The sequence below is a fragment of the Azolla caroliniana genome, unplaced genomic scaffold (genome assembly GCF_043228905.1).
Source record: "Azolla caroliniana isolate FFs.n. ecotype wild unplaced genomic scaffold, voAzoCaro1.0.p SCAF_20, whole genome shotgun sequence".
Taxonomy (NCBI): Eukaryota; Viridiplantae; Streptophyta; class Polypodiopsida; order Salviniales; family Salviniaceae; genus Azolla; species Azolla caroliniana.
The window spans coordinates 1,747,640-1,775,000 of record NW_028230455.1 but is presented as its reverse complement, the minus strand read 5'-3'; the positions used below and the strand labels follow the sequence as shown (position 1 = coordinate 1,775,000).

At 39.5% G+C, this 27,361-nt stretch overlaps 2 protein-coding genes across 2 annotated transcripts; one reads left to right on the top strand and one right to left on the bottom strand.

The window, feature by feature from the left end:
- Nucleotides 1-9,741: 9,741 nt before the first annotated feature.
- LOC147850765 (pentatricopeptide repeat-containing protein At4g13650-like) lies at nt 9,742-13,218 on the top strand. The gene is made up of 3 exons (XM_087335993.1): nt 9,742-9,781; nt 10,532-12,960; nt 13,093-13,218. Exons 1-3 carry the CDS (start codon nt 9,742-9,744, stop codon nt 13,216-13,218), a joined length of 2,595 nt encoding a protein of 864 aa, XP_087192119.1.
- Nucleotides 13,219-14,271: 1,053 nt separating this feature from the next.
- On the bottom strand, nt 14,272-20,323 carry SETH2 (UDP-Glycosyltransferase superfamily protein). The gene is given in 8 exon segments (XM_087335992.1): nt 14,272-14,578; nt 15,009-15,119; nt 15,122-15,283; nt 15,395-15,511; nt 17,814-17,904; nt 18,351-18,505; nt 18,598-19,173; nt 20,063-20,323. Coding segments are annotated over 8 exon segments (1,536 nt in total). The 3' UTR covers nt 14,272-14,515.
- Nucleotides 20,324-27,361: the final 7,038 nt, after the last annotated feature.

Here is a 27,361-nt window from a genome sequence, read left to right as displayed (position 1 = left end):
CAACCTAATGTTTTAGGGTATGAATCGGAGGAATTATTAGAACTTTGATGTTCCAAGGCGTTACCATGACATGTTTATTATATATGAAGTTTGTGAATCCAGAAGCAATCATTCACAAGTACATCTAAATTCTCTTACATTATGGGAAATGTCACATGATGTTTTGACAGGTCAATTTAACACTTTATATAATGTTCATTTGAACACAATTAATTTAGTATCATGGCGTGAGATGTTATTATTGGATCAACGTAATCACAATTTTACTACACTTAATGCAAAAATAGACAATGACGATTTGTTTATGTTATTATGACTTCCATATTGCAAATAACATCAATTACTCATGCTTATTTAGGGTTGCAAAAGTTTTAATTCAAAGGGATAGATGTCCCTTCGGAACCAATCCTGTGACCATGATGTTAACGCAATCAATTCAAATTATTCTGAGCAAAACCCTATATTTTAATTCCAAATCTACTTGTGATATATATATATATATATATATATTCACCCGAATTCTAGAAATTATTAAGCATTCTTGTCTAGAACATAATATTGGTATCATCTAACACAATATGTAGTTGCTTAGTTTCAGTTAGCTTATCTCATTTGGGAGTGACCTTTTTTATGTCAACATTCGAAACTTAGGGAAGAAATATATTCAAAGATATAGCATTGAATCAGATTTGACATAATTGCAATCATAACTCTTATATTAAACCAAATTTGTCTATACTTATATAGCTTATATAATTGTATATGATATATGGTATAAATGTTTGGTTGGCATGATAAATAGATTTGAGGCACGAGGTTTCCAATTGGAGCAATGTATAATTTCAAGGGATTAAGTGGTAGGTCCCATTCTTTATATTAAAATCGGCAATAGTCAATAAAAGGAAGAGGTATTGAAAATCGAAAGTGTATGGACAACATGAGAATGAGCATGCGTGAAAATCAACAAGGAGGGAACGCAGTAGATGAAAGCAATGTTGGGTAGTTACCAGGCCCACCAAAATATTTGTGTCCATCACGACCCATATAGGATATCGATGAATAAAATTCAATGATGAGAAACTTATAATCAACGATCTAAAATCCATCCATATATGCATACTATAAAGTATGATATCAACTTATGGTGTTCACTTTTGTCGTGTCACATGACAATCTATCCCATTGACCTTTTGATATTCAGTGTCTACATGGTTTGCTTGTTCTTAATCAAAATCATTTTACATATGAAAACATGAAATAACAATTATTGTTACAATATACTCAAACTTCTTTCATCTCAAGGTCTTCAAAATAACAATAGATTAAGAATAATACGGGAGAGTTTTTAGGTCAATAAATATTCAATCCACATGGAGAAAGTTTAGCATGATAATTAGATACAATGTATTATTTAGCTCCTTGCAAGTAATAATACTGAGCTTCTTGCCTTTTTGTCATATCTCTACTACAGATTACATATTTTCGTCTATTGGCATCACAAAAATACGGGGGTCAATATCTCATCATGCTTAGATGAAAAGCAAGGAAGGACATAGACACGAATAATTGTATCCACTAAAAATATACGATTTCAACAAAATCAAGGTTTTGGAAGGACATGGGTGCCTTTGATATATGTTGCTTGTTGATATCAATAACCACACGAACTGCCTTAGAAACATTATTAGATATTTTGTTCATGGTCATTCATGGGGATTTACCAATACATTAGCATATTTGGTGTATTTGCCATGATAGATGGTCTAAGTCCTAGTCAGATATGATTGTTTTACTATTAGTATTACTTAAGACATGATAGGACTTAATTATCACTAGAGTATTGAATTTTGTCATGTTATAAAATGTAGTATCTACACGCTTTGAAATAGTTGATCTCATCACTTGTTAGATTAGGAAATTGAAATGCTTTGTCCTCCACAAAGTTCAAATTGTTTCAAATTAAAATGATCTCAACTATCAATCGGAAATAGATATTTAAATGTGCCTTCCAGAAGCTAATCATTATCACTCAAAATCATTTGAAATATTGGTGCATGCCGAGTTACACAAACAAATGTCAAAGTTGAATAATGTTAATATTTAAGAGGACCCTAATCATGATTAAAATGACTCATATGCTCCAAAGAAATGTAAAAAACAATTATAAAAATCATAAAGCTCTAGTTGTTTTGATAATATGTACCAGTACCCTTTGGAAGTGGTGTTGGAAAGGTAAACTTTTCTTGTTAAAGTCCTTCCACGGTGCTCAATAACTCGTGTACACTCCCGGATTGGTGGGGGGGGGGGGTGTTATAGATTGTGTACAACTCCTCGAAGTGTGGGTGGGGGGGGTGTCACTTGTCGAAACTATTGAATGGGTGTAGGAACAATTGCTAGTATTGTGTGCAATGGGGGGGGGGGGGGGTTGTCACTCCTCGAACAGTGGGGGATTGGGGGGGTTTCACTCCACGAAAAGGAAGTCAGAGACCTTCTACCAGGATCATGGCGAATGATTTGGGAGCCAACAATTGGGGAGGATGGAAATCATGGTGGTATTTGCACTTTGATTCGTGAAAATCTAGCCTAAGGCTTAATACACCAAGAATCACTTATACCTGGTAGGGCACATTTTTGCACGTTGACCATCCAAGGGCAATGATGGAACTTCATGAATGTTTATGCTCCAAATAACAGAACAGAAAGAGCAACATTCTGGGACCGCATCCGCCTACAAGTAGTGGGTGCGGAAGAGTGGTGCATTGGAGGGGATTTTAATATGATCGAATCCATTCACGATAGCTCCAACAACAACCCCATAGTTCTACAAGGAAGGGAACGCAAACAATGGGAGAAGCTATGTGTCCACCTTAACCTGCGAGACATCTGGCATTCTGCCAACTTCCAATGGAAAAGGGATTCTCTCCTATTCTCCCGATCAGACGAGTGGAATAGTGGACCCACCCTATCTCACATTGACCGCATTTATGTGGAGGAGGCTCTAGAAGCGAAGGGAGGGTGGTGTTGCATAACTCCAGGCATGACTTTCTCTGACCATTACCCGGTAGCTGGTCATTTTCAATTGCACCAAAAATGGGGCCCATTCCAGAATCTCATCCCACACACTATTTACACACTTATAGACATGAAGGACCAACTATCCAACCAATGGTCATTACCCGTCAATGGCTCATCAACATCGGACAAACTTTTAGCTAAATTAACAAGAGCCTCTACTCTCCTACATGAGATTGTCAAGACCAGACACAAGGATGCTCATGAGAAGCGATAGAGGACAAAACGGGGACTAATAGCCTTACAACGACTCCAACAGAGATACTCGTCCTGTATTTGGATCGCAGGACAAGTCGCCACGGCCAAACAGGAACTTAGCATGGCAGAAAAGGAAATATATGACATGGAGTTTCATGGCAGCATGGCGCGATGGATTCGAGTAGGGGACAAAACCACAAAGGAATTCTTCCGCTCCAAAGGCCCGAGGCACGCTAGAACTGTGATGCGCAACCTTAACCGAGAGGATGGAACGACCACTAAGGATGGCGACGAAATGAGGAATATTGCCACAAGGTATTATAGCCGCCTACTTACCGAAGACATTATAGCTACAGGGGAAGACATAAGCGATGATATTATCCTCCAAAGCATACTCGAGAAAGTCATGCCGGAAATGAATACTTGGCTCGTGCGTCCCCTATCAATCATTGAGATATGGGAGGCCCTCACTGATTTAGATGTCGAGAGCTGCCCCGGAATCGACGGTCTCACCCTGCACTTTTTCACATGCCTTTGGGGCACTATTAAAGAAGACCTCCTCCATGCATATGAGGAGATCATCACCTCTGGAAGCATGCCAGAGGATTTTGGACAGGGGATGATACATCTCATTCCTAAAAGTGGTGGGAATGCCAACGACATTCACAAGTGGTGGCCCATTACTCTTCTCAATACTGTCTATAAGTTGCTCGCAAAAATCGTGGCACACCGTTTAACTCCACTTCTCCCTCAACTCATTCATCCGTCCCAGACAGGTTTCGTTAGAAATCGAAGCATCCTAGACAACCTCTTCTCATTTTGTGAAGCAGTAGCCCTTGCCAAGCGGACCAACAAGAAGATAGCGGTGGTGCTACTAGATTTTGAGAAAGCATATGACAGGGTATGCTGGAACTTTCTAGAAAGTGCGATGAGGAAACTCGGTTTTCAAGAGACATGGATCAAAGGCATTGCAGGATTTTATAGGAATGGCAACAGTTGCATTTCGTTGGAAGGTGAAAGGGGCCCCTTTTTCCGAATATCCCGCTCTGTACGGCAGGGATGCCCACTAGCTCCATCCTTATTTCTATTATACACCGAAGCACTCTCTTGCTTTCTCAACTCACAACATCTCAACCTACGTGGTCTTCCCATACCTCATTCTTACCAAAGCATCCTGGATATAGAATTTGCAAATGACACAACAGTCTACCTGCAAGGGGACCTGGAAAACCTCCAAAAGCTAGAAAGTGGGCTAGCTTTATTTTGCAAGAGATCCAACACATTATCAATTGGCACAAATCCTGTGCAATATGGTTCTCTCAGGAAACACATCCGGTGTGGCACCCACACCCCGCTTTCAAATGGATCAATCAAGGAGCGAGCACCAAATATTTGGGCTTCCAAATTGGCTTCAACATACCGTCAGAGACTATGATTGCACCCGTTATCCTTTCCATTCGACAAAAGTTGATACATTGGAGCTCAAAAAAATTGTTGCTAGCAGGTCGCATCATAGTGGCAAATTAGGTACTCCTCGCAACAACATGGTACAGTCTATCATGCTGGACAATCTCCAAGGAAAGTATACATCAGATTCAATGATTGGTCTGCAACTACATTTGGTCTGGTAAGGAAGACCATGTAGCTCACGCCAAGGTGGCGTGGCCTATACTCACAGCGCCTAAGTCGAGAGGAGGATTGGGTCTTATTGATCCCCTTTCACAATCGAAAGCCTTACTTGCCAAATTTGTGGTGCGAGGACTCCAACCAGGAAATGATTATTGGAAAATGCTACTGAGGTTACGTTTCACTTACTTTAGGCCACGAAAAGGGGTCAATTGGGCCCCCGAAACGGGATGGATTCTAAACATGGATCTCAAACCTAGTTTCTCCCGCCATTTGGAGGATAGATTCAGTGCATCCATGTGGAAGGCATGGTGTGACATTCGTCGAGGGCTCAAGTGTGATCAACCGAGATCCGAACTTGCATGGCTCAGTCAACGTATCCTATGGAACCCATGTCTCAAGGATGAATCTAATCAACTATTGGGATCACGTAAGGGTTGTCATGGGGATACATTGCAGAAGGTCCAGGAAAAAGTATAGAATGTTGGCGACGGTTTATGTCAATGTCACTACAAGATCAGGCGAACATACTCCATGGAATCAGGGGCAGATGGACTATGAGATCGGAAATCATTAATGCTCTACTGATTAGGGAATCTGCTACTCAAAGGACAACAATGGAGAAATGGATAGGCCACGAGGAGGAGGGTTCTCTGATCCCGAGAGGTAGGGGATCACCAGACAGACTCGAAGGCCCTGAATTGCGAGACACTTAGACACCAACACAGAATAACGCCATTCGATTACTCATGTACACTGGTCATAAATGGATTGTAGATCCTGATCCGATTAAAGTACAACCCGATTGGCATATATGTACTCATGAAAACACATGGCTACATAAGGTCAGTTGGGACCCTTTGCAATGGACATGGCGTGATCCCTACGCGGGGCAAGGAAGCAAACCCATCCCTTTCTTCCAATTCACAACTAGATTGGGTCGCCACATTCTAGCTGCTCATGCCGCCCGAGAACCGGCTGTTGCGAAGGTCTGGCACACATTTCAAGTTCCCTCCGCAATAATCACCAAGTTTTGGCAGAAAATCTAGAAGCAACAACATGCGAGGCGAATTACCACTTTCCAATGGTTGTTAATACATAAGTCCCTACCGGTGGGAGCATGGCAACGTGGGAACCTTAGCTCTCCTAATTGTGTAGAGTGCCCACATGCAGTAGAATCCATACGACACGCTCTGTGGAACTGCCCAACGTCCCATCAAATATGGCGGGGGGTTGGCCGCTTGTTGCAATTATGCCAGGTGCAATGTTCAATCAAGTGGGGAAATATATGTTGGCTATCATGGCAAGCTGCAATTGGCCGGTACGAGCATCAGGAGGAGGGGATGACTTTGGTGATAAAAGCACAAGAGGTCCTTTTCTCCTCCAGCGGCAATGTCCACTCTATTCCTCTTAATGACAAATCTCAAGAGGTGTTAGAATTGGTCAGCCCAATAACCCTTTGGATTCTATGGAAACAACGATGTAGGCGAGTCTTCTCCAACCAAACCGCCCATCCAACAAGGTTACTGCAAGAGATATGGAGTGAAATTGTAGCCACTCTAAAGAGCCAATATGATGGCCTTAAGGGCGGCTCCGAGGGAGTTGAAAGACAATGCATAGCCTTCATCCAACAATGGTCGTCCTCTCCCTTTCTTGAGTCAGTGGGCATCCACATAAGATAGAACTATCGCGTCCCTTTAGGGATTTGTACATAATCGTCTCATTTGTAAAATTTTATAACTAATGGAAGGAGTTTTTTTTTGGAAAAAAAAAGAAAAAAACTCGTGTACAAAAGTTCCCAAATCACAATACAGTCATTAGTGGAGATTGCAAAAGTAACAAATCAATCATGTAAAGGGAAATAACGGTTTGTGGGATGATAAAGTCTCCTCAAAAAGTTGGTGAAAAGTTTTTAAGATGTAGAAAGAGAGAAATGTGTCTTCAAGTTTCCTCAAAGAGAGAAATTTGGGGAAGTGTGTATCTATTTTCGTTGAAATTTTGGAACGACAACTACACATGACTTTTGCTCTCGTAAATGTGTAGCATGCCCCAATTACATAGAATCAATTTGACATCCTCTGTCATACTGCCCAAAGACTCATCAAATATGAAGGGGGGTTGGCCGAATATTGCAATCAAGCAAGGTGCAAGGCACATTGAAGTGGGGGAATGTATGTTGGTTATCATGATAGGCCCCAATTGACAGATACGAACATCAGGAGGGGATGACAATGGTGATAATGGCACAATAGATCCCGTTTTCCACCATCGACAATTTTCACTCAACCCACATCAATGCTAATGATCAAGTCGTGTTGGAATTGATCAGCCTGAAAACATTATGGACTATCTTAAGCAAACGTTGTAGGTGGGTCTTTTCGAATGAAATTGTGCACCAAACGACATTATTGCAAGAGATACAAAGTGACATTGTAGCCACAATAAAGAGCCAATATGATGGCATCACAAGTGTATCCAATGGAGCCGAAAAACAACGATTAGCCTTCATCCAGCAATGATCATCCTCTCCCTTACTTGAGTCAGTGGGCCTCCACACAAGATGGAACTATTGAGTTCCATTTGTGGTTTGTATATAACATTCACAACTTTAAATTTTTATAAATGCAAGGAGTTTTGTTTTTGAAAAAAAAAACTAGACATGACTTTTTCTGAAGAAGGGGACCTTTGTAAAGGAAATTAAAAATGTTTCATTATCATTCCAATGAATAGTTTGTCGTATGTATGTTGTTTGTGATCGAGTATTACTATGCACAACTATCATGATTCATGTTAGATTAATGCTTTCAATTTAAGAATGATCGCACAATATCAAACTTTTTACTCTTGTAAATCAATAACTTTATTGGGTGTGAGGATAATGCTATTTATAGGTCAAGATGATCATTGACTTTGAAACAAAGAAATTCTTTATATTCATCAAGAATGTAAGGATATTTGAGCAATACACATAGTATGTTTAATGAGGTTGAGCATTTCTTAATCCATCTCATGCATTTTCATTGCTTGCCACTAGCTTTGTAAAGAGACATTTAATTCAAGTTTTCCATACACAAATTATTTTTGGAAGAAAGAGGCTTGAATCAATATATATCCACATGTATGTAGATATGACTTCTTTAATCATCCTTTTATTTCAATCATATTATTGTAATTATGTGATTACGAGGCTCAATTCAATGGGCGTCTATTTGAGATGGTTCAAATAGATGAAAGCTCAAATTGTGATGCACATTGCATATGCATAATAATGTAAGAAAATATTAGACGTGGACGATATATATATATATATATAGAGAGAGAGAGAGAGAGAGAGAGAGAGAGAGAGAGATTATGAGAACAACAATATTATATATATATATATATATATATATATATATTATAAGTTAATGTCCATGAGAGGCCAAAATCATCCTATGACACAAAATGATTACAAATATGGGTGATTTCAAGCCACCCATATTGATATTGAAACAAAATTAAAATCTCTTGGTTCTCTAACCTCCATGATTAATACTAAAGCAAAAATAAAAGATCTAGGTTTTCTAAACTCCATGATTAATATCTCAATGCATGAGGTGGAATGATATTTGAGATATTTTACAAGTTGAAAATCCACAATTAATAAGCATAAGAGTAGTGGTGTTTGGACTTTGTATCAAAGGTTGGTTGGTGTGTGGCTTCTGCATACACGACCCTACTCACCGCAATTCTTCCACACCACACAACCTCCTTCATCACAACCCCCATCAAAGTTAGGGATAGTCTTGCAAAAGCCACAAATACTACAAGAATAACCAACAACATTCTAAGTTTTAACCATTAACCGAAGAATTGCGGTCAAAACCATGAAGTGAAATAATAATGCAACAATTGGTACTAAAAAACAAGCTAGCAACGCCCATACAATCGTTGCCAACTGTCACTCCTACAAAGAGTGACAAAACACAAAATGTGGGTGAATATCCACAATATATATGCGGATTGGAGAAACAAAGATAAAGTAACTTTATGGTGCATCCGCAAAACACTAACAAAAGCTTGAGGTTGGCACGAAGGAGCCACACAATTCTGGTTGCCCACACGAAGCCAAGTGAAAAGTTTGTCTCCCCAAGCACATCCCTTGCAAAGAAAACGACCTACGTCGACCAACCAAACGATAACGAAAATCATTCCCTAACCAACAATATCAAAGTTAATTAAATGACCAATTGCACAAAGATGGAACAAGAAGAGCACAATTCACTTCAGTAATAAAACTTGACAAGTGAAGACATGAAGAGTGTGATCCACCCTAAAAAGGACAAAAATATCATTACGCAAATTTGGGTCTCAAGAACAAAACTATTTCCAATCCCGAAGGCATGGCAATAGTGGATCACCATAGTTGACTTAAAAGAGACCTCCCAGGTTCATCACCTAAGTCAACAAATAGAAAAATAACAAGAAGACCTACAAACCATGTCACATGAACCCACCAATCAAAACGTGTGCACAAGGTGCATGCTTGATTGTTGCCACTCGTGCTAAGTTGTTATTTTAGCACAACATTTGTCCTTTGTTATACCCCATTGTCCAATTGGTTAACTCTTGCCACTTGAGCTATCTTTGGTGGTTGTTTGATATTTACGTCATGATATCTCCTCCCAACTATGCCTTCAACCAAAACCTTAACCTTATCGTAAACTTGACATTATTACGTGTTTCTCCATTCATACACACATCACATCCCAACAACATAACGGTCTCACAACAATCTAAAGAGTCCAGTAAAGCGTAATGGACCCATGACAGTAGAAAAGAGACTAGATCAATCGTAAGGGACTCATGGCAATCATAAAGGTTAGGGTAAAGCTTATGTTGCAAGGTAATCTAGTAATCAATAGTAATTCGAGCAAGTGAGATTTCTAGAAGAAAAGGTTGGGGGTATACTTAGTGAGATTCTTGTGGGTTTTTAGAAAAGCTATGGCTTTGAAACAAAATAGGGACAGATATACATACATACATCCATGCACAAATACATACATACATACATACTGATACATATATACCTATACATACATACATACATACCTGCATACACAGATATACATACATATGTACGTATATATATTCCTATGAAGAAGGAAAGGGGATGTGTTGATGGACATTACCCAGTATGTTGTGATTAGATCAACCAATCACAGAGAACCGATCCCAACCCAACATGGGACTTCATCTCTGGTTACTTCATGCTCAATTCATGGACCTTGGGAAAGAACCTTTCAGATGGCCTCTGGGGAGACAGTATCAAGGTCTTTACCCTAACTCGAAACCGGGTGAGAGCCTTCGGGCACCTCCTTTCTTCTTTCATAAATGGTGCATTCCTTCCCTCAAGCTTCCATTGAAGCTTTGCGCAGCATCTTGTGTCGTAGTTCGAATCGACTTCTTCGAGATCAAGAGAAAACTCTCCAATTACTTCATTTATACATGCTTAAAAGTGGTCTTAGATCTCATAAATCTATAGGAAATGACATTATTCCTAAATTAGTTTCAATCGGATGTATACATGATGCACATTGCATATTGGACAGGCTTATATATTGCAATGAGATGTCATGGAATTTCCTTATCACAGGTTATGTGGAATGTGGTCTGTTTGAATGTGCTTTCCTTATGTATCATGATATGCTTAAGCACGAGAAGGATCCCAGTGGACATACTCTTGTGGCCTTACTCAAGACTTGTGCCAAAATTGGAAGCATCGAAAGAGGCATCAAAATACATAAAGAAGCCGAAAGACTAGGATTCCTTGAAACAAACCTTTTTGTTGGTAGTGCTTTGGTGGACATGTATGCGAAATGTGGTTATTTATCACATGCACGAGATGCCTTCGATAAGCTTAGAGGCCAGAATGTTGTCACTTGGACTCTGCTTATCACATGCTTCATTGAACATGGAGAGAGTGAGGGAGCATTACAATTGTTCGAGCAAATGCAACTCGAGGGGATAAACCCTAATTCTATCACATTTATTAGTGCCTTGAAAGCATGTGCTGACCTGAGAGCAATAAGTAAGGGCAAAGCAATGCATGCCAAGATTGAAAGCCATGGATTCCTCGAAAGCAATGCCGTTACAGTTGGTAGCACCTTGGTTGATATGTATGCCAAATGTGGCATGATTGGCATGGCACGTCAAGTCTTTGAAAAACTTCCGAGTCAGAATGAAGTGTCATGGAATGCTCTTATAATTGGATATGTTGAAAATGGGCATGGTGAAGAAGCACTGAAATGTTATCGGCATATGCAACTTGAAAATGTTAGTCCAGACTCTATCACATTTATGTGTATATTAAAAGCTTGTGGCGACTTAAAAGCCATCTGCAAGGGCCAAGAAATACACATAGAGACAGAAAAGAGGGGTTTATCACAACGTGGTACTCCTGTTGGCAATTCTTTAGTTGAGATGTATGCCAAATTTGGTTACTTTGATATTGCAAGAAAAGTATTTGATAAGCTTCAAAATAGAGATGTAGTGTCTTGGACTTTATTAATATCTAGGTATGTAGATCATGGATATCCTGAGGAAGCAATCAAGTGTTTTGAACAGATGCAACTTGAGGATATCCTTCCAAATAGTGTCACATTGGTATGCACTATGAAAGCTTGTGCTACTTCAAGGGCCATCATAACAGGGCAACAATTACATGGTGATGTGGAAAGGCTTGGCATTTTGGAGAATGATGACACCATTGGCAACACTTTGATTGACATGTATGCTAGATGTAAGTTTTATGTTGACGCAAATCAAATGTTTGACACACGTCCTATCCGTAATACAATCTCATGGAATGCTCTATTGACAGGTTATACTGAACATGGGTATGGTAAAGAAGCACTTTCATGTTTTCAAAATATGCAAATTGAGGGCATCTATCCTGATGCCATCACACTCATTTGCAGCTTGAAAGCTTGCGGGTGTGTAGGAGCTATAGGGCTTGGCCAAGAAATACATATTGCAATAGAAAAACAAGGACTACTGAAAACAAATCTTACATTAGGGAATGCATTGATTGATATGTATGTCAAATATGGTCAATTTGCTATCGCTCGTAAAGTATTTGATGACCTTGCATGTCGAGATGTAGTTTCATGGACCACATTAATATCAGGGTTTGTTGAGCATGGAGATGGTAAAGAGGCAATCAAGTATTTTGATTGGATGCAACAGAGTGGGTTTTCTCCTGATGCAGCCACCACAGTCATTGTTTTGAAAGCTTGTGGAAGCATAAATGCCATAAACATGGGCCAGAAAATTCATGCTGACATTGAAAAGAAAGGTTTGATTGAAGAAGATCCTATCATCATGAATGCATTGCTTGACATGTATGTGAAATGTGGCTCATTTGACACAGCAAAAGATGTGTTTAACAAACTTCTGATACGAGAAGTGGTTTCATGGACTACACTTGTTTCTGGATATGTTGAACATGGACATGGCGAGGAAGCTTTGAAGTCTTTTGAACATATGAAACTTTGTAACATCCCCCCCAATGATGTGACACTACTTTGCACCTTGAAAGCTGCTGCAAGCATTCGATCTGCAGTTGAAGGTAAAAAAATTCATGATGAGATTGAAAGACAAGGGTTACTAGAAAACGATCTTGATATTGGAAACACACTAGTTGATATGTATGCTAAATGTGGCATGCTTGATGTAGCACATCGAGTTTTCAATAGGTTGCGGATTCAAGATGTCGTGTCGAGGACCGCACTGATGTCTGGGTATGCTCAAATTGGGGCAAGTGAAAAAGTTTTTCATTGTTTCAATATAATGCTAGAGGAAGGGATAAAGCCAAATTCAGTTACGTTTGTTATTATTCTTGGTACATGCAATTCTGGAGGCCTATTTCATGAAAGCCATTCCTACTTTGAGGCAATGACCAAAGACCACGGCATTATTCCAACATTGGAGCATCATACATGCATGGTTGGTATTCTTAGCAGAACAGGTCATCTTGATAAAGCGATGGCCATGATCAAGAGAATGCCAGACCCCCCTGATCAGGTAACATGGCATACAATACTTTATGCATCTAGAAACTTAGGTAACATTGAATGTGGAAAACAAATTTTTGATCATGTAAGAAGATAAATCTAAAAGGTTGCATTAATATCATATTTTTTTATAATGAAACAGCTTATAACTACTAGAAAAATCTATTATGGAATGTTTGAACTTAAAAATGGCATAAACATTACATACACTTTTCACATAAACAACTTGAATTGGGAATCTTTAAATCTCTCATCACCTACGTTGTAAGGAGTTTACATGAGAGAAACCAAATAGAGAAAATTTGAAGAATTGAAGAAGTGAATTGTGACCACATTGCCCAAAAAAAAGCATGGGATAGTGATACCTAAACTGTGAAGTGAAATAATATATTGTTGTGGAAAGCCTATTGATTCAATAAGTCTATCCAAAACGAAAAACATATATTTTGAACCCTTCACATCATCTTAACAAAATCATGCAATAACTTATAGACCTTAAGTAGAATGGTAAGATAACTTGGGCCAAGCTATTAGATCATAGGATCTAGTTTTATTTCACGACAAAATATTTCACCATTAGGTATGTCTAGTAGCAGCTTTTGTATTCCTCTATTTATACAATATTGCATTAAGTTTGAGTTCTCATGCATCAAGAGTTCCTCATGCATTTATTTAGAAAGAAGATCCAGGATGATATATTTGAGGTAAATCTGTATTTAGATGTACATGTTGAAATTAGTCAAGCTTGCTCAAAAGATTTATCCCTTATCATCTGACAGAGAAGTATATTGTTAAATAGTCAAGATTTGCTTGGATATGTTTGTTTAATATGAAAAGCTTGTACATCGAAATCCGCTTGAGCATAAGAAAACTGTAGATGAACCCAAATTGAATCAATTGATGTACCTATAGAGATGAGATACTGCACATATTCACGGATCTATAGACAATGATGACATAGATACATTGACTGAGATGGATCTATAGATGAGATGCATAATATCTGTTTTGCAAGCCCATCACATTGAGCCGCTTGCATTCTGGAATTTATAGGTGGACATTGTTTGTTATTTAGTGTAAGCATTTCCTAAACTATTAGAAATTAGCATATGACATATGTTCTTATTTGAGCATAGAAAAAACTCATTGTAGATACATCTCTCGACTGAGTTGAGTGCAATGATGGCCAAGCAGCAACAATATCTCATATATATAAGCATGGACACACTCATCTAACACCAATGTGAGTGCAACTTCTAAACAGGGAAAAAAGAAATTTCTCATAAATATACATAACAGATGTTCCTAAATTACATGAAGATGATACAAAAAACAACAATACCTGAATTAAGATATAATAATGGTTTCATGGGGAATTGTTTTGTCACATGCTCATTACACTTCAGAATAGTCAGGAAATGAATAAAGGTTGTGCACAAAGCTTGTCCACAAGTATATAAAGAACAGAGAATTAAAGTTTTCAAAGCTTGATTGTGAGTACATAAAAAACTCATAATTACAGTTTCGATTGAGCATCCATCATAGCCAAGCAGTGGTAAGAGAACTTATGACTGTTTTGTTACCTTACAGTTAACCACATCTGGGGCGATATCCACCTCTTTTGAAGGCTGAAAAGGATAAAATGCACCAGAGATAATGTGTTAAAATCTGAATGCATAAAACATTTATCACAAATATCTTTGTCAGACAGTTTAATTTACTGTTAGTGTAGAAACAAAAGATGTTCATATTCTTGGTGCCAAACTAGTGTATCCAAAAATTACACCTGGCATTGAAGCTCGATCATGTTCTTAATCCAAACTGGTTTTCATTTAGCACACAATATCTAAATGGTTATGCCTTCTAGTACGTTGGATAATGTAATCCATAACGTATGAAGTCAGTCAACTAAGTGTCTTTTTGCCCATTTATAGTCGATCAGTTAAATAGTCCATAATGCAAATAAATAGAGGATGAACATAACATCGTTTCATTTTGGGCTTGATTTCAATGATAGCAATAATAAATTTGTATGACATTGTTCATCATATAGCTCACCTTCCACCATTCTAAGATCCTCCATATTATGAAGTCAAGGATAACCACTAAGCAGAATAATTTCCCAGCCCAAGGGCCACATTCGAAATACCTATATAATATGGTATCAGTCAGATTATAAGAATGTTTAAGATTACAAAATCATCAAATCCAACATGGTTTATGACTTGCCTTGAAAGACGCTGCAGGAGATCTTCATCATAAACATTCATTGCATGATCATAAACAACTTCCGTTCTTCTTGCAACATCTGTCCAACTGTATAAAGTCCTCATCTAGACATTAAGCAAATGAAGTGTCAAATCAGTGAAGACTTCATCTTAATTCATATCATAATTAGGAAGCTTGATAAGTTAATATTGGTTAGAAATCAATTATATACAAACCCTATTGTGCATGTCATAAGGATCAATCTTTGGAAGAATCTTTATAGCACATCCAATTGCTTCAACCATATTTTCAGGGACAGGTTCTGCCAACACAATCATATCAGGTGGGAGCACCTGGTCCAAAATAGAGATGTTGGTAAATCCTCATGAACATTACTAAACAAAAATCAGAAAACAATGAAATATGTAACAAAATAGTTACCAGCTATGAGCTAAAAAGAAAAAGAATTTGGTGATTTTCATGACAATGCAATAACAAGAAGCCATGTTAGAAAACACTTTAGAAAACCAGTAAGCACTATGATTGAAAGTACCACTACATAATCATGTACAAGTTTTCTTTAGAAGTAATGAAGAATGATTCTCCCTTTACCACTCACAATCTTGTAATACAGCTCTTAGAATTGTCAGAAACCCACCACCTTAGATAGTCGATCCTCATTCAAAATGATGATGTGATCATCCCACCCTTGTATCATTTACACAAGCTCCACTGCCAACCCAATCCTTCTAAAATAATCCGACTCTAAATTGGTCAGCAATGGATAAAGAATCAAACTCATGCAGATGTGTCAAAATCATTTCAAATTTCTTTCTAATACAATCCTACAAAGAGACTACTGATAGTGCTTCCAGACTCACGCTTGAGGTCAACCATCTTGCATCATTTGGCACCTGGTTAGCAAACTCAAAATTCCTACACACTGATTTTGTTGGAGATATCATGTCTCTCAGACCCTGTTGCCATTTAGAACCACCAGATAGAGGACTGGCATCCCTAACTTAACTGCAAAGGGACAATCCCTTCTTTCATTAGAGCTTACTCAATTCCTTTTTCATAGGTCTGGACACTAGAAAGGTTGCTAATAATGCATGCATATATTGTGTGAGGCAGATGGTTTCAAGGAAAGTCCACTAGCTTGCATTTATAGGATGCATTAGGAATGAGGAATAACAAAGGGAAATACAGTAAGGAGTGGCCATCAAACCACGTATTGTTATGGTTTTTGGGAGGATTCATGAGTTCTTCTTCTTCTTCCTTATTATTAGGGTTGTTTTAGGGTTACTTGGTGTGCAGTGAGAGAGTGGATTTTGGGCCACTTCTCTTCATCTTCTTCTCCTTCTACCAAGCTTCTTTTGGGGGGTTGTGAGAGAGGATATTGAGGATTCTTCTTGCTTGGGAGAGGGGCATAACACACGGAGAAAAGAGGTGTTCAAAGAGGACGTGTACAAGGCAGCCATCGTTCGTGAACTCGGGCCACAAAAACTCAAGGAACTTCGTCTTGGTTTATTCCCCCTTCCTTTTGTATTCCTTCCATTGCTCACCCTATGTTAAAAGGGGTTTTCTCATTGTAATAAAAAATTGGTGTCCTTAATCTAATCTCACTGTGTAACAGTGTTCGATTTGCCAGAAGAGAGCACTCGAAAGCTGTCAAAGGGGATTCCACGAAAGAAATTCCTTCACCGCAAACGAATTCCACAAAGGGAATCCACAAGCACCCTTACAATTCCACGGCCGCTCATTCATTCTACGAGTGCCATTTCGAATCTGTGAGCAGGCCCCATTACACTCATGAGATTGCATGAAGGCAACCCACAAAGGCTTTCCAGAAAGAGAATTCCCCGAGGGAATTCCACAACAGGGAATCCACAAACATTCCATGAGGAATTCCCCAAAGACTTTCCACAAAAGGATTCCACGAAAGAAATCCCATGAGGTTCAAGCCCATGAAAAGGTTGGCAAAGCATGAAATTTCAGCTGAAGCCATTGCAAGTACCTCCTCAACAGCATCACATCTTCTCCAGTTCAAGGCCCCTGCGGTTCTACTTGAGCAGCATACACACGCACATTTATGCAACAATGTGTTCCTCTTTGCGCTTTCCATTCAGTAATTTTCTCATGTGTTCACGTTGAGGAATAGTAGTCAGGAATTATATTAACGCATTGTACTCATGAAAACCCACATAAAACAAAAAAACCAAGTAAACATAAGGAAACTACAAATGGTCATGATGTTGCAGATTTCGATTGCATTAATAACAACCATCATGACATCCTTTGTACAACATTTGCCACCAACATGTACTTTGGTAAAAATGCCAACAGCAACAGAAGCAAATATTTTATAGCTGCCATACACATTATGGCCCTAATCCTATACACACAGAGGACAAAAAAGCATCTTTATGAATCATAATGCACGTGTTCTTTCGATGGCTCCCCATTTTTATATCATCTCCACCCCAAGTTCCATTTAATTCATCACCACAGCCAGCAACATAAAAAAGGAAATAGAAATTTGTATTTTGCCACTATTTGAGGCTAATGCACTACTCTAAAAATTATGCAAAAACACATGATAGATCAACCAGAAACTAAGCATAATCAAAACAATAAGTGAAATTCCATACATGCCTCTGGAACACCTCCTACACGTGTGCTCACAGTCAGAAGCCCACAGCTAGCAGCCTCCAATATCGCAATGCAAAATGCTTCTGTAAGAGAACTACAGAGAAATAGAAAGTATTGTTCATGAATTTTATAAACAGGGGCATTATATACAGGAGCATTATATATACACACACATATACGTATGCATAAACATATACAGAGATATATAGATATGTGTCAAGAGGAGAATATTGAGCAAAACCATGTTTAAATGTGCATGACAAAATGAGGAATCCCTAGGAAATACAATACATAAAAAAGATTATTCTAGGCTGATGAATTAAGGAAAGAGAAATGAAATGGAAAAAGATACAACTTTTAAAAATGAGTACAATGACTAGCTGTTTAAGGAATTCTAGCTTAATATAATATTTCTATTGAAGAGCATATGAAATGCAATAAACAATTTGATAATGATAATGCATAAATAAATGTATACAGCTGCATCCAAATTTTAAAAACTAATATTTAGATAATAAGAAATAGAACTGCAATCCTCACCTATTCAAGAAGATGTGGCCACGCACTAGAACGGATTGCACTTGCGTGTGTGGAACAGCACCTAACATCTCAACACGTTCCTGAAGAGAGTGTTTCTCTCTCATTTCTTCAAGGCGTACCCTTTTAGGTCCATCTCCACCCACTAAGAAGCGAACCTTTGCATTTTAGAGACATACATTAACAGTCAAGAACACTTTTGAAAATACAAGAGCTTAGTAAAAGATTAGCATTTGAAGGGAGACAATACATTTGGATACAGGCGACACACTTCAGGAATAACTTCAACAAGTAGATCTGCCCCTTTCCGATAGACTAGTCTGCTTATCACTACAATTACTACTTCATCTTCCGATAGGCGAGCACTTGGATTTGGTTTAAACATAGCTGTATCCACAGCATTTGGTATAACAAAGACTTTTTGTGGGGGTAGACCAGACCGGAGAACCGTGTTCTCTTTGCTAGTATGAGATACACATATGGTTTCATGGACGTCTGCGAGAGTAAACTGTAATACTTTGTTCATGTGTATGCTGCCAAGATCTGCAAAGCCATAGAGAGAATGATCTGTGAAAACAACTTTGTAGCCCATGGTTCTTGCATGAAGAAGTGCTTCATGACATAGAGTAGAGAAAGCTTGATGGCCATGAACCACTGTAATTTCTTCTCGTATTAAAATGTTGCGAATGATTGGGAATGTTCCATAGATTGTAGGTAATGTGTTTTGCATTAGGAATGCAAGCCTTGGAACATAATAAACCTTCAGTCCATTTGTCATGTGTCGCACTCCACATCTTCTTCCATAAGCATGTGTCATCACAACAACCTGATATATGAGAAGAGGACAGCATCATTATCATGATTATGTAACTCCTCATTCTTAAAAGTATATCATGGTCTCCATATACATATCAACTGTTCCAATTAAACCTTGTAAAACAAAAGCAGTTCAAATTTGTGAATGACTAATTAAAGAAATGTCTAGTTGCGACCATTGTATTTATCAGTACAAATGCATCTGATTTGTTTTGCATACATATTTCAGATGTATGAAAAACAGGTATGATACACCGTTTCATGCATGTCTATCTATAATTAAATTGTCCCAATATCGCACCTCTATCCCCCTCTGCGTTCTCTGCGGAAGCTTGAGAGTGTCATGTTCCAAGCCAATAACATTTAATTAGAGAAGGAAAATCACTCTCCACCACAGTTTACTCATGACCTTGAAATCAATAATGGATTTTGGACCCTGTCTGATCATGAGATTGAGGATGAGGGGCAACGCACACCACAATATAAAGCATTTACAGACATCGGATAACTTGACACCGTCAGTTACCATATGTACTAGCCTCAAACAGCTACTCCAAGATGGAGACACCAAGCCCTAAAGATTTATGAATAAACCTTGATCAAATTTGAATGGACGGTGTTTAACACCAATCGATGCATGGGTAACAAAATGGAAGGAGCATATTGAGAAAGCAAAATACGCAACCTTTCAGACGAAAAATCTAAATAAACATAAGCTGTGCAGAAAGGAGGTTTACAGAGAAAATGAATGTTCGTGGGTTCTAGTGAGGAAGAAAATGAAGATCTAAGGAAAGAAAGGAAGGAAAGAATATTGTACGGAGAATCAAAATAGAATGATTTTTACTCCAGAGAAAAGAAAAAGGGAAGATAAACGGCGATGGTGATGGATTTTAACTTACCTTGTGGCCACGGCTGAGGAGACACTGCGAGAGATAATAGATATGGTTCTCCACACCTCCGAAGTTTGGATAGAAGAAATCAGAGACCATGAGGACGCGATGTTGCCATCGAGGAGCATCAAGGCCCCCATTCTTCAGCTTGTAATCCTGATCCGGAACCTTCTGCAGAAGAAATGCAGGAGAAGAAGATTGAAGTCCTATTTCTGGAGGAGGAGGAGGCCGCAGAGAAGAAGCAGCAGGAGCTTCCTCCTCCATCGCCATAGCTTTCTTTCTGTACAGATGTTTCGTTTTGAATTTACATACTCTGAAGGCAAAATTTCCCGTAATTACCGAAATACCCCTGTGCCTATTTTCCTTTATTTACCAAAATACCCCTGCACCTATTTTCCTTTATTTACCAAAAATACCCCTGCTCCTATTTTTTTCTCTAAAATACCTATGCTCCTGCTTTTCTTTATTTACCAAAATACCCCTGCAGCTGTTCTCCTTTATTTAACAACATACCCCTGAACCTATTTTTCTTTATTTACCAAAAATGCCCCCTGCTCCTATTTTTCTTTATTTATCAAAATATCCCTATGTCTATTTTTCTTTAGAATACCCCTCCTCCTATTTTTCTTTATTTATTGAAATATGAAATACCCCTATGCCTATTTTTCTTTAAAATACCCCTAAGACTATTTTTCTGTATTTATCAAAAATACCCCTACCTCTATTTTTCTTTAAAATACCCCTGAGACTATTTTTCTGTTTTTCTTTATTTCCCGAAACATCCCTTTGCGCCTCTGTTTTTTCCCTTTATTTCTCAAAATACCCCTCCCCACAAACCAACCCAACCAAATGTGGTGATGTTGAGTTTGCTCCTTGCTTCTTCACGTGTAACCCGACACATGCATTCCGTTCGTCCACCCAAACCTTACTAGACCCAAGACACCCATCATTTGTCCACTCCTCTTGGATCGGGCTCTATAATTTGATGGATTGGCCGTATAATATGGATATTATAGACATGTGATGGATCAACTCTATAATTTCTCTAGGAGCATGTTTGGTTGTTCACGATGGGACTAATGTTGAAGGGCATTTCCTTTGTTATGACTTTATATGATAACATAAGAATTTTGTTGGTCTTTTTTCAAGTCCATTATGGTAGGGAGGTTGAGATATTTGGCATATTGGCCTATCTATACAATAACATAAATGAGTATGCCATGTTGGGTTCGCAATGGTAGGGAGATGTCATTTAAAGATGAAGGAGAGAATTTAAGCTAATTTTACATGACACAAAATTAGGTAGAAAAAATATATATTTTTGGAGAAGTTCAAATCCAACTTAGCAGTAGGTTAAGAAATGTCCACCTTAAAATCTCTTAGTCCATCATGGGGCCCTTGGAAGACTCAATTACTACGCTTTTCTTTTTTACCAATAACTTGTCAATATTGTATACATTCTTTTGCACATGGTGGAGCCAACTTACATATATACCATATTAGTGGTTTGCCAATTTGTGAAATTAAAATTGATCAACCATAGTGATAGATCTATTATTGTTTTCATGGGAGTTTTTTTTCCCAAAAAAACTCCTTCCATTACTTATAAAATTTTACAGATGAGAGTGTTATATACAAATCCATGCAGGGACACGATAGTTCCATCTTATGTGGATGCCCACTGACTCAAGAAAGGGAGAGGACGACCATTGTTGGATGAATGCTAGTCGTTTTCTTTCAACTTCATCAGATCCGCCCATGAGGCCATCGCAGTGGCTCTTTAGAGTGGCTACAACTTCACTCCATATCTCTTGCATTAACGTTACTGGATGCATGGTTTGGTTGGAGAAGACCCGTATACACCATTGTTTCTATAGAGTCCAAAGAGTTATTGGGCTCAACAATTCCAACACAACTTGAGATTAGGCATTAATAGGAGTTAAGTGGATATTGCCAATGGTGGAAAAAAGAACCTCTTGTGCTTTTACCACCAAACTCCTCCCCTTCTCCTGATGTTCATACCTGTCAAATGGGGCCTGTCATGATGACCAATATACATTTCCCCACTTGATTATGCCTTGCACCTGACATAATTGCAATAGGTGGCCAATCCCCCACCATATTTGATGGGTCTCTGGGCAGCCCCACAGGGCATGTTGGATTGATTCTATTACATTTGGGCACTCTACACAATTAGGAGAGCTAAGGTTCTCACGTTGCCACGCTCTAACCGGTAGTGACTTATGTATTAATAGCCATTGGCATGTGGTGAACACGACATGTGGTGACAAGCCCTTACTTGATCCAATTAGTTGCCCTGGTTCATCTATGATACATGGGTTCCATAGGATGCGTTGACTAAGCCAATTGGCATGAGAAACTTGGTTTGAGTTCCATGTTTAGAATCCATCTCGTTTGAGGAGCCCAATTGGCCCCTTTTCCTGGCTTAAAGTAAGTGAAACGTAATTGCAATTGCATTTTCCAGCAATCATCCCCTAGTTGGAGTCCTTGCACCACAAATTTGGCGATTAGGGCTTTGGATTGTGAGAGGGGATCAATCAGACCTAATCCTCCTCTCAACTTAGGTGATGTGAGTATAGGCCACGCCACCTTGGCTCGAGTTGCATGATCTTCCTTACCGGACCAAATGTAGTTGTGTACTAGTGTCTGAATCTGATGTATACTTTCCTTGGAGATTGTCCAACATGATAGACTGTACCATGTTGTTGCGAGTGATACTTGGTTTGCCACTATGATGTGACCTGCTAACGAGAGTTTTTGCAAATTCCAATGTATCAACTTTTGTCGAATGGAGTGAATAACTAGTGTTATCATCGTCTTTGGAGGAATGTTGAATCCAATCTGGAAACCCAAATATTTGGTGCTCGCTCCCTGATTTATCCACTTGAAAGTGGGATGTGGGTGCCATGCAAGATGTGCTTCATGAGAAAGCCATATTGCACAGGAATTATGCTAATTGGTCATGGTGTTTGATCTCTTGCAAAACATGGCTAATCCACTTTCTAGCTTCTTTAGATTTTCCAAGTCCCCTTGCATGTAGATTGTGGTGTCATTTGCGAATTCTATATCCATGAGGCTTTGTTGAGAGTGAGGCATAGGAAGACCACATAGGTTTAGATGCCGCAAGTTGAGAAAGCTAGAGTGCATGGCGTATTATAAAAATAAGGATGGAGCCGATGGGCATCCATGTCATACAAATCGTGATATTCAGAGAACGGGTCCATTTCACATGCTAGTGAAACGGAACTGTTGGCATTCCTATAAAGGCTTGCACTGCCTTTTATCCATGACTCTTGAAAGCCGAGTTTCTCCATCACACTTTCTAGAAAATTTCAACATACTTGTCATATGCTTTCTCAAAATCTAGGAGCACCACAACTATGTTGTTGTTGGTACACTTGGCAAGGGCTATTGCTTCCTTGAATGAGAAAATGTTGTCTCGGATGCTTCGATTTCTAACGAAACTTGTTTGGGACGAATGAATGAGTTGAGGGAGAAGTGGTGCTAAGCGGCGTGCCACGATTTTTGCGATCAACTTATAGATAGTATTGAGAAAAGTTATGGGTCACCAGTTACTAATGTTGTTGGCACTCCCACCACCTTTAGGAACGAGATGTATCATCCCCTGTCCAAATTCCTCCAACATGTTTCCAGAGGTGATGATCTCCTCATATGCTTGGAGGAGGTCTTCTTTAACAGTATCCCAAAGGCTCGTGAAGAAGAGAGGGATGAGGCCATTGATTCCAGGGTAACTATTTGTATCCAAATCAGAGAGTGCCTCCCATATTTTGACGATTGATAGGGGACGCGTGAGCCATGTATTCATTTCCGTTGTGACTTTCTTGCTATGGAGGATAATATATTCTCTTGTGTCTTCCCCTATGGCCATAGTATCTTCAGTAAGTAGTTGCTTATAGTAAGTTGTGGCAATATTCCTCATATCTTCGCCATCCTTAGTAGTCATTCCATCCTCTCGATTGAGGTTGCACATTATTGTTCTAGTGTGCCTCGGTCCCTTGGATCGGAAGGATTTCTTTGTGGTTTTGTCCCTTACTCGAATCTAGCGAGCCATGCTTCTATGGAACTCCATGTCATAGATTGCCTTTTCTACCATGATGAGTTCTTGTTTAGCCATGGCAACTTGTCTCGTGATCCAACTGCATGACGAGTATCTCTGTTGGAGTCTTTGCAAGGCTATTAGTCCCCGCTTTGTCTTCTGTCTCTTTTCCTGAACGTCCTTACTTCTGGTCTTGATGATCTCATGTAATACCACCATGATTTCCATCATCACCTATTGTTGGTTCCCACATTGTTCGCCACGATCCTAGTAGAAGGTCTATGACTTCCTTTAAACGGGTACTATCGAGATGGTGTTTCTGCAACATGATGATGTCAGCAACACCACCTAATAAGTCACCCTCAAGATCCCTTCTCAGTTTCCATTTGTTTTGTTGGTCTAGTCGAGTCCCAAGCCCTTGCACATTCCATGTTATGACCTTCATGATCATGGATGGGGGTGGGAGATTACTTTCGAGTAAAAATGGGTATTTGAATTTGAGTATGTAAGTATGTAATTGTGCTCGTAGATGCATTCATGGTGGAGTTGTACCACCACACACATATACAAGTTATTATTGGCCCCACTCAAAAAAACATTACACACAATACGATTGCATATGTTGATAAGTTGTTGTTAAGCATTGGGATAACAACACAACCAGTCACGAATAAGAACGCATCAACAAGGACGTAGTACGAAGAGGAAACGACAAGAGGAAAGGAAAGCAAAGAGATGGCTAAATGTGAAAGGCCCATACCCTAAACGTGAAAGCTATATAAACCACATAGTAGTGGCTTTGTGGGGGTTCTCCCATTTGTAAAGATCTCCTATTGATTAGAGCTAGAGCTTCCTCTCCTCCTTCTTGTAACCTTTGAGCTTAAGAGAGATTAGTGAAGTGTTGAGTTAGAGAACACTAATCTCTCTCCTTGTTGGTGCTAGACCTCTTAGAAAAGAGGGTTAATAATAGACATACTCTTTCTTCTTATTGTCTATATCTATTAATCTATTGTCTATGAGAGAGAGCTTGAGAGAGATATCGTGCTTAATCATTTACTAATCGTTGAGTGAGTGTGAGGCTCGGAGGTATCCAACAACCATCTCCGCCCGATTCGCCATCAAGAGGGTATACGACGGTCCGAATCCCGCCACGACATCGAGGAGCTTACTCCATCGATACATAGATCCTTAACATCTATTTGGCGCCGCTGCCGGGGATACGACCGACGCTTGAAGCCCATTTTCGAGTGGTCAAAAACTCGGAGGCAAACCACTCAACGAAGGAAGAAATCGCAAGAGAACCACCATTTTCTGTTTTTTTCATCATTTCAAAGTTTAATTAAGTTCCATTTTCTGTTTTTTCATCATTTCATAGTTTAATTAAGTCTCATTTTCTGTTTTTTCATCATTTCATAGTTTAATTAAGTCCCATTTTCTGTTTTTTCATCATTTCATAGTTTAATTAAGTGCCATTTTCTGTTTTTTCATCCTTTCATAGTTTAATTAAGTCCCATTTTCTGTTTTCTCATCGTTTCATAGTTTAATTAAGTTCCATTTTCTGTTTTATCGCTCGGTTAACATTAAACATTGTGGAGGTTTAGGCCGTTACGGGGCAAGCATAATCACCGCGAGTCTCGCGGCTTACGATCACTCCACGGGTCACAAAGCGACCGTTGGCGCAAAAAAGTTTGAATTTCCCACGCAAAGCTCGTCGAAGATTCAACCTTCGACGAACATTCAACCTTCGACGAAGCTTCATCCTTCGACTAACATTCATCCTTCGACGAAGCTTCATCCTGCGACGAAGATTCATCCTTCGACGAACATTCAACCTTCGACGAACATTCAACCTTCGACGAAGCTTCATCCTTCGACTAAGCTTCATCCTTCGACGAACATTCATCCTTCGACGAAGATTCAACCTGCGACGAATCTTCAACCTGCGACGAAGATTCACCCTTCGACAAACCTATAAAAAAAAAACTTGACCAGAAAACATAGCCGGATCCTCATGGACAAAAATGTTCAAAACCCAACCTGCACGCCTGGAAGAGTCCACGCAAACCGACCAAACCCACGATGCTGGCCCGCCTAACCCGACTCACTACCACGGAGGGTGGCTAACTCCGGGGATACTACCAAACATGAACCTCCCACCGAGCCCAGGAACTAAAGCACTTCTCAACACACCCCCACTACAGGAGAGCCCAATGGCAGACCCACTCGGTGTAGAAAGACATATACGAGACGCAGCGCAAGAGTTACGAGTGATAGAACACGAAATCAATCTATGGACGGTACAACTTGCGAAAGGAGGACAACCGGAAAGCACCACTCGAGATATCGAAGCTGCTTTGGCAGAAAGGAAGGATAGATTTGCACGAGTGCAACAAAAACTTCACTGCCTAGAAACATCGTCGCACATACACCGCCGAAGTCAGGATCACAACCCCGTACCGCGTTTGAGCACAACGGGCGATAGCCCGAACGAAACCCGTGCACAACGACACCCGACACCACCATGCATGGGCACAATCCCTACACTTGACCAAGCTACCCCTACACCTCCAAACGCCGAACTCGCACTAGCGCTACAATCCATACAAACTCTTACAGTAGCATTGATGGAAAAAGAGCGAGCACCCATAGACCATCTGAGAAACCTCACAAATGACAGTGGGAAGAGTGCTTCCATTTCTAAACTAGTACCTCGTTTCCTCGGTTTCGGCGATGCCTATGACCATGTCGAGAGGTTCAAACAGATTTGCCGCGCTTATGAACCCCTCACAGAGATCACCAAGGTAGCCGCGTTTGGACTCACACTTGACGACCAAACCGGAATCTGGTTTCGAACCTTGAATGAAGACATCGCCACCGATTTCGAGTACGTCATCGAGGATTTCTTGATAAACTTCGCTCGTAGAGGGAATAAATGGAACCCGATTGACCAACTTTTCGCCCTCAAACAAGAAGCAAACGAAACGGTCAGGGACTACATACGTCGCACAAAAAGCTTGCATCATCGTTGTAGTCCGAACGACAAGATGTCGGATGACAAGTTGATGAGCCGTTTCATTAATGGGTTGTTTGATACAACACTCCAAAATTTCCTGATTGCCTGGATGTGTCGATCGTTTGCTGAAGCCTGCATAGTAGTGATGACCTTTGAAGATTCGATGAGTGGATTACACATACCCACTCACACACCCATGAACAACCGCGAGAAATCC

Bases quoted from the DNA above. Each gene is read 5' to 3' on its own strand.
- LOC147850765 (XM_087335993.1), top strand. From the start codon at position 9,742: ATGGCAATCATAAAGGTTAGGGTAAAGCTTATGTTGCAAG. The intron at 9,782-10,531 runs GTAATCTAGTAA...TCCTTATCACAG, and splicing joins GGTAAAGCTTATGTTGCAAG to GTTATGTGGAATGTGGTCTG. The intron at 12,961-13,092 runs GTAACATGGCAT...ATAATGAAACAG, and splicing joins TGCCAGACCCCCCTGATCAG to CTTATAACTACTAGAAAAAT.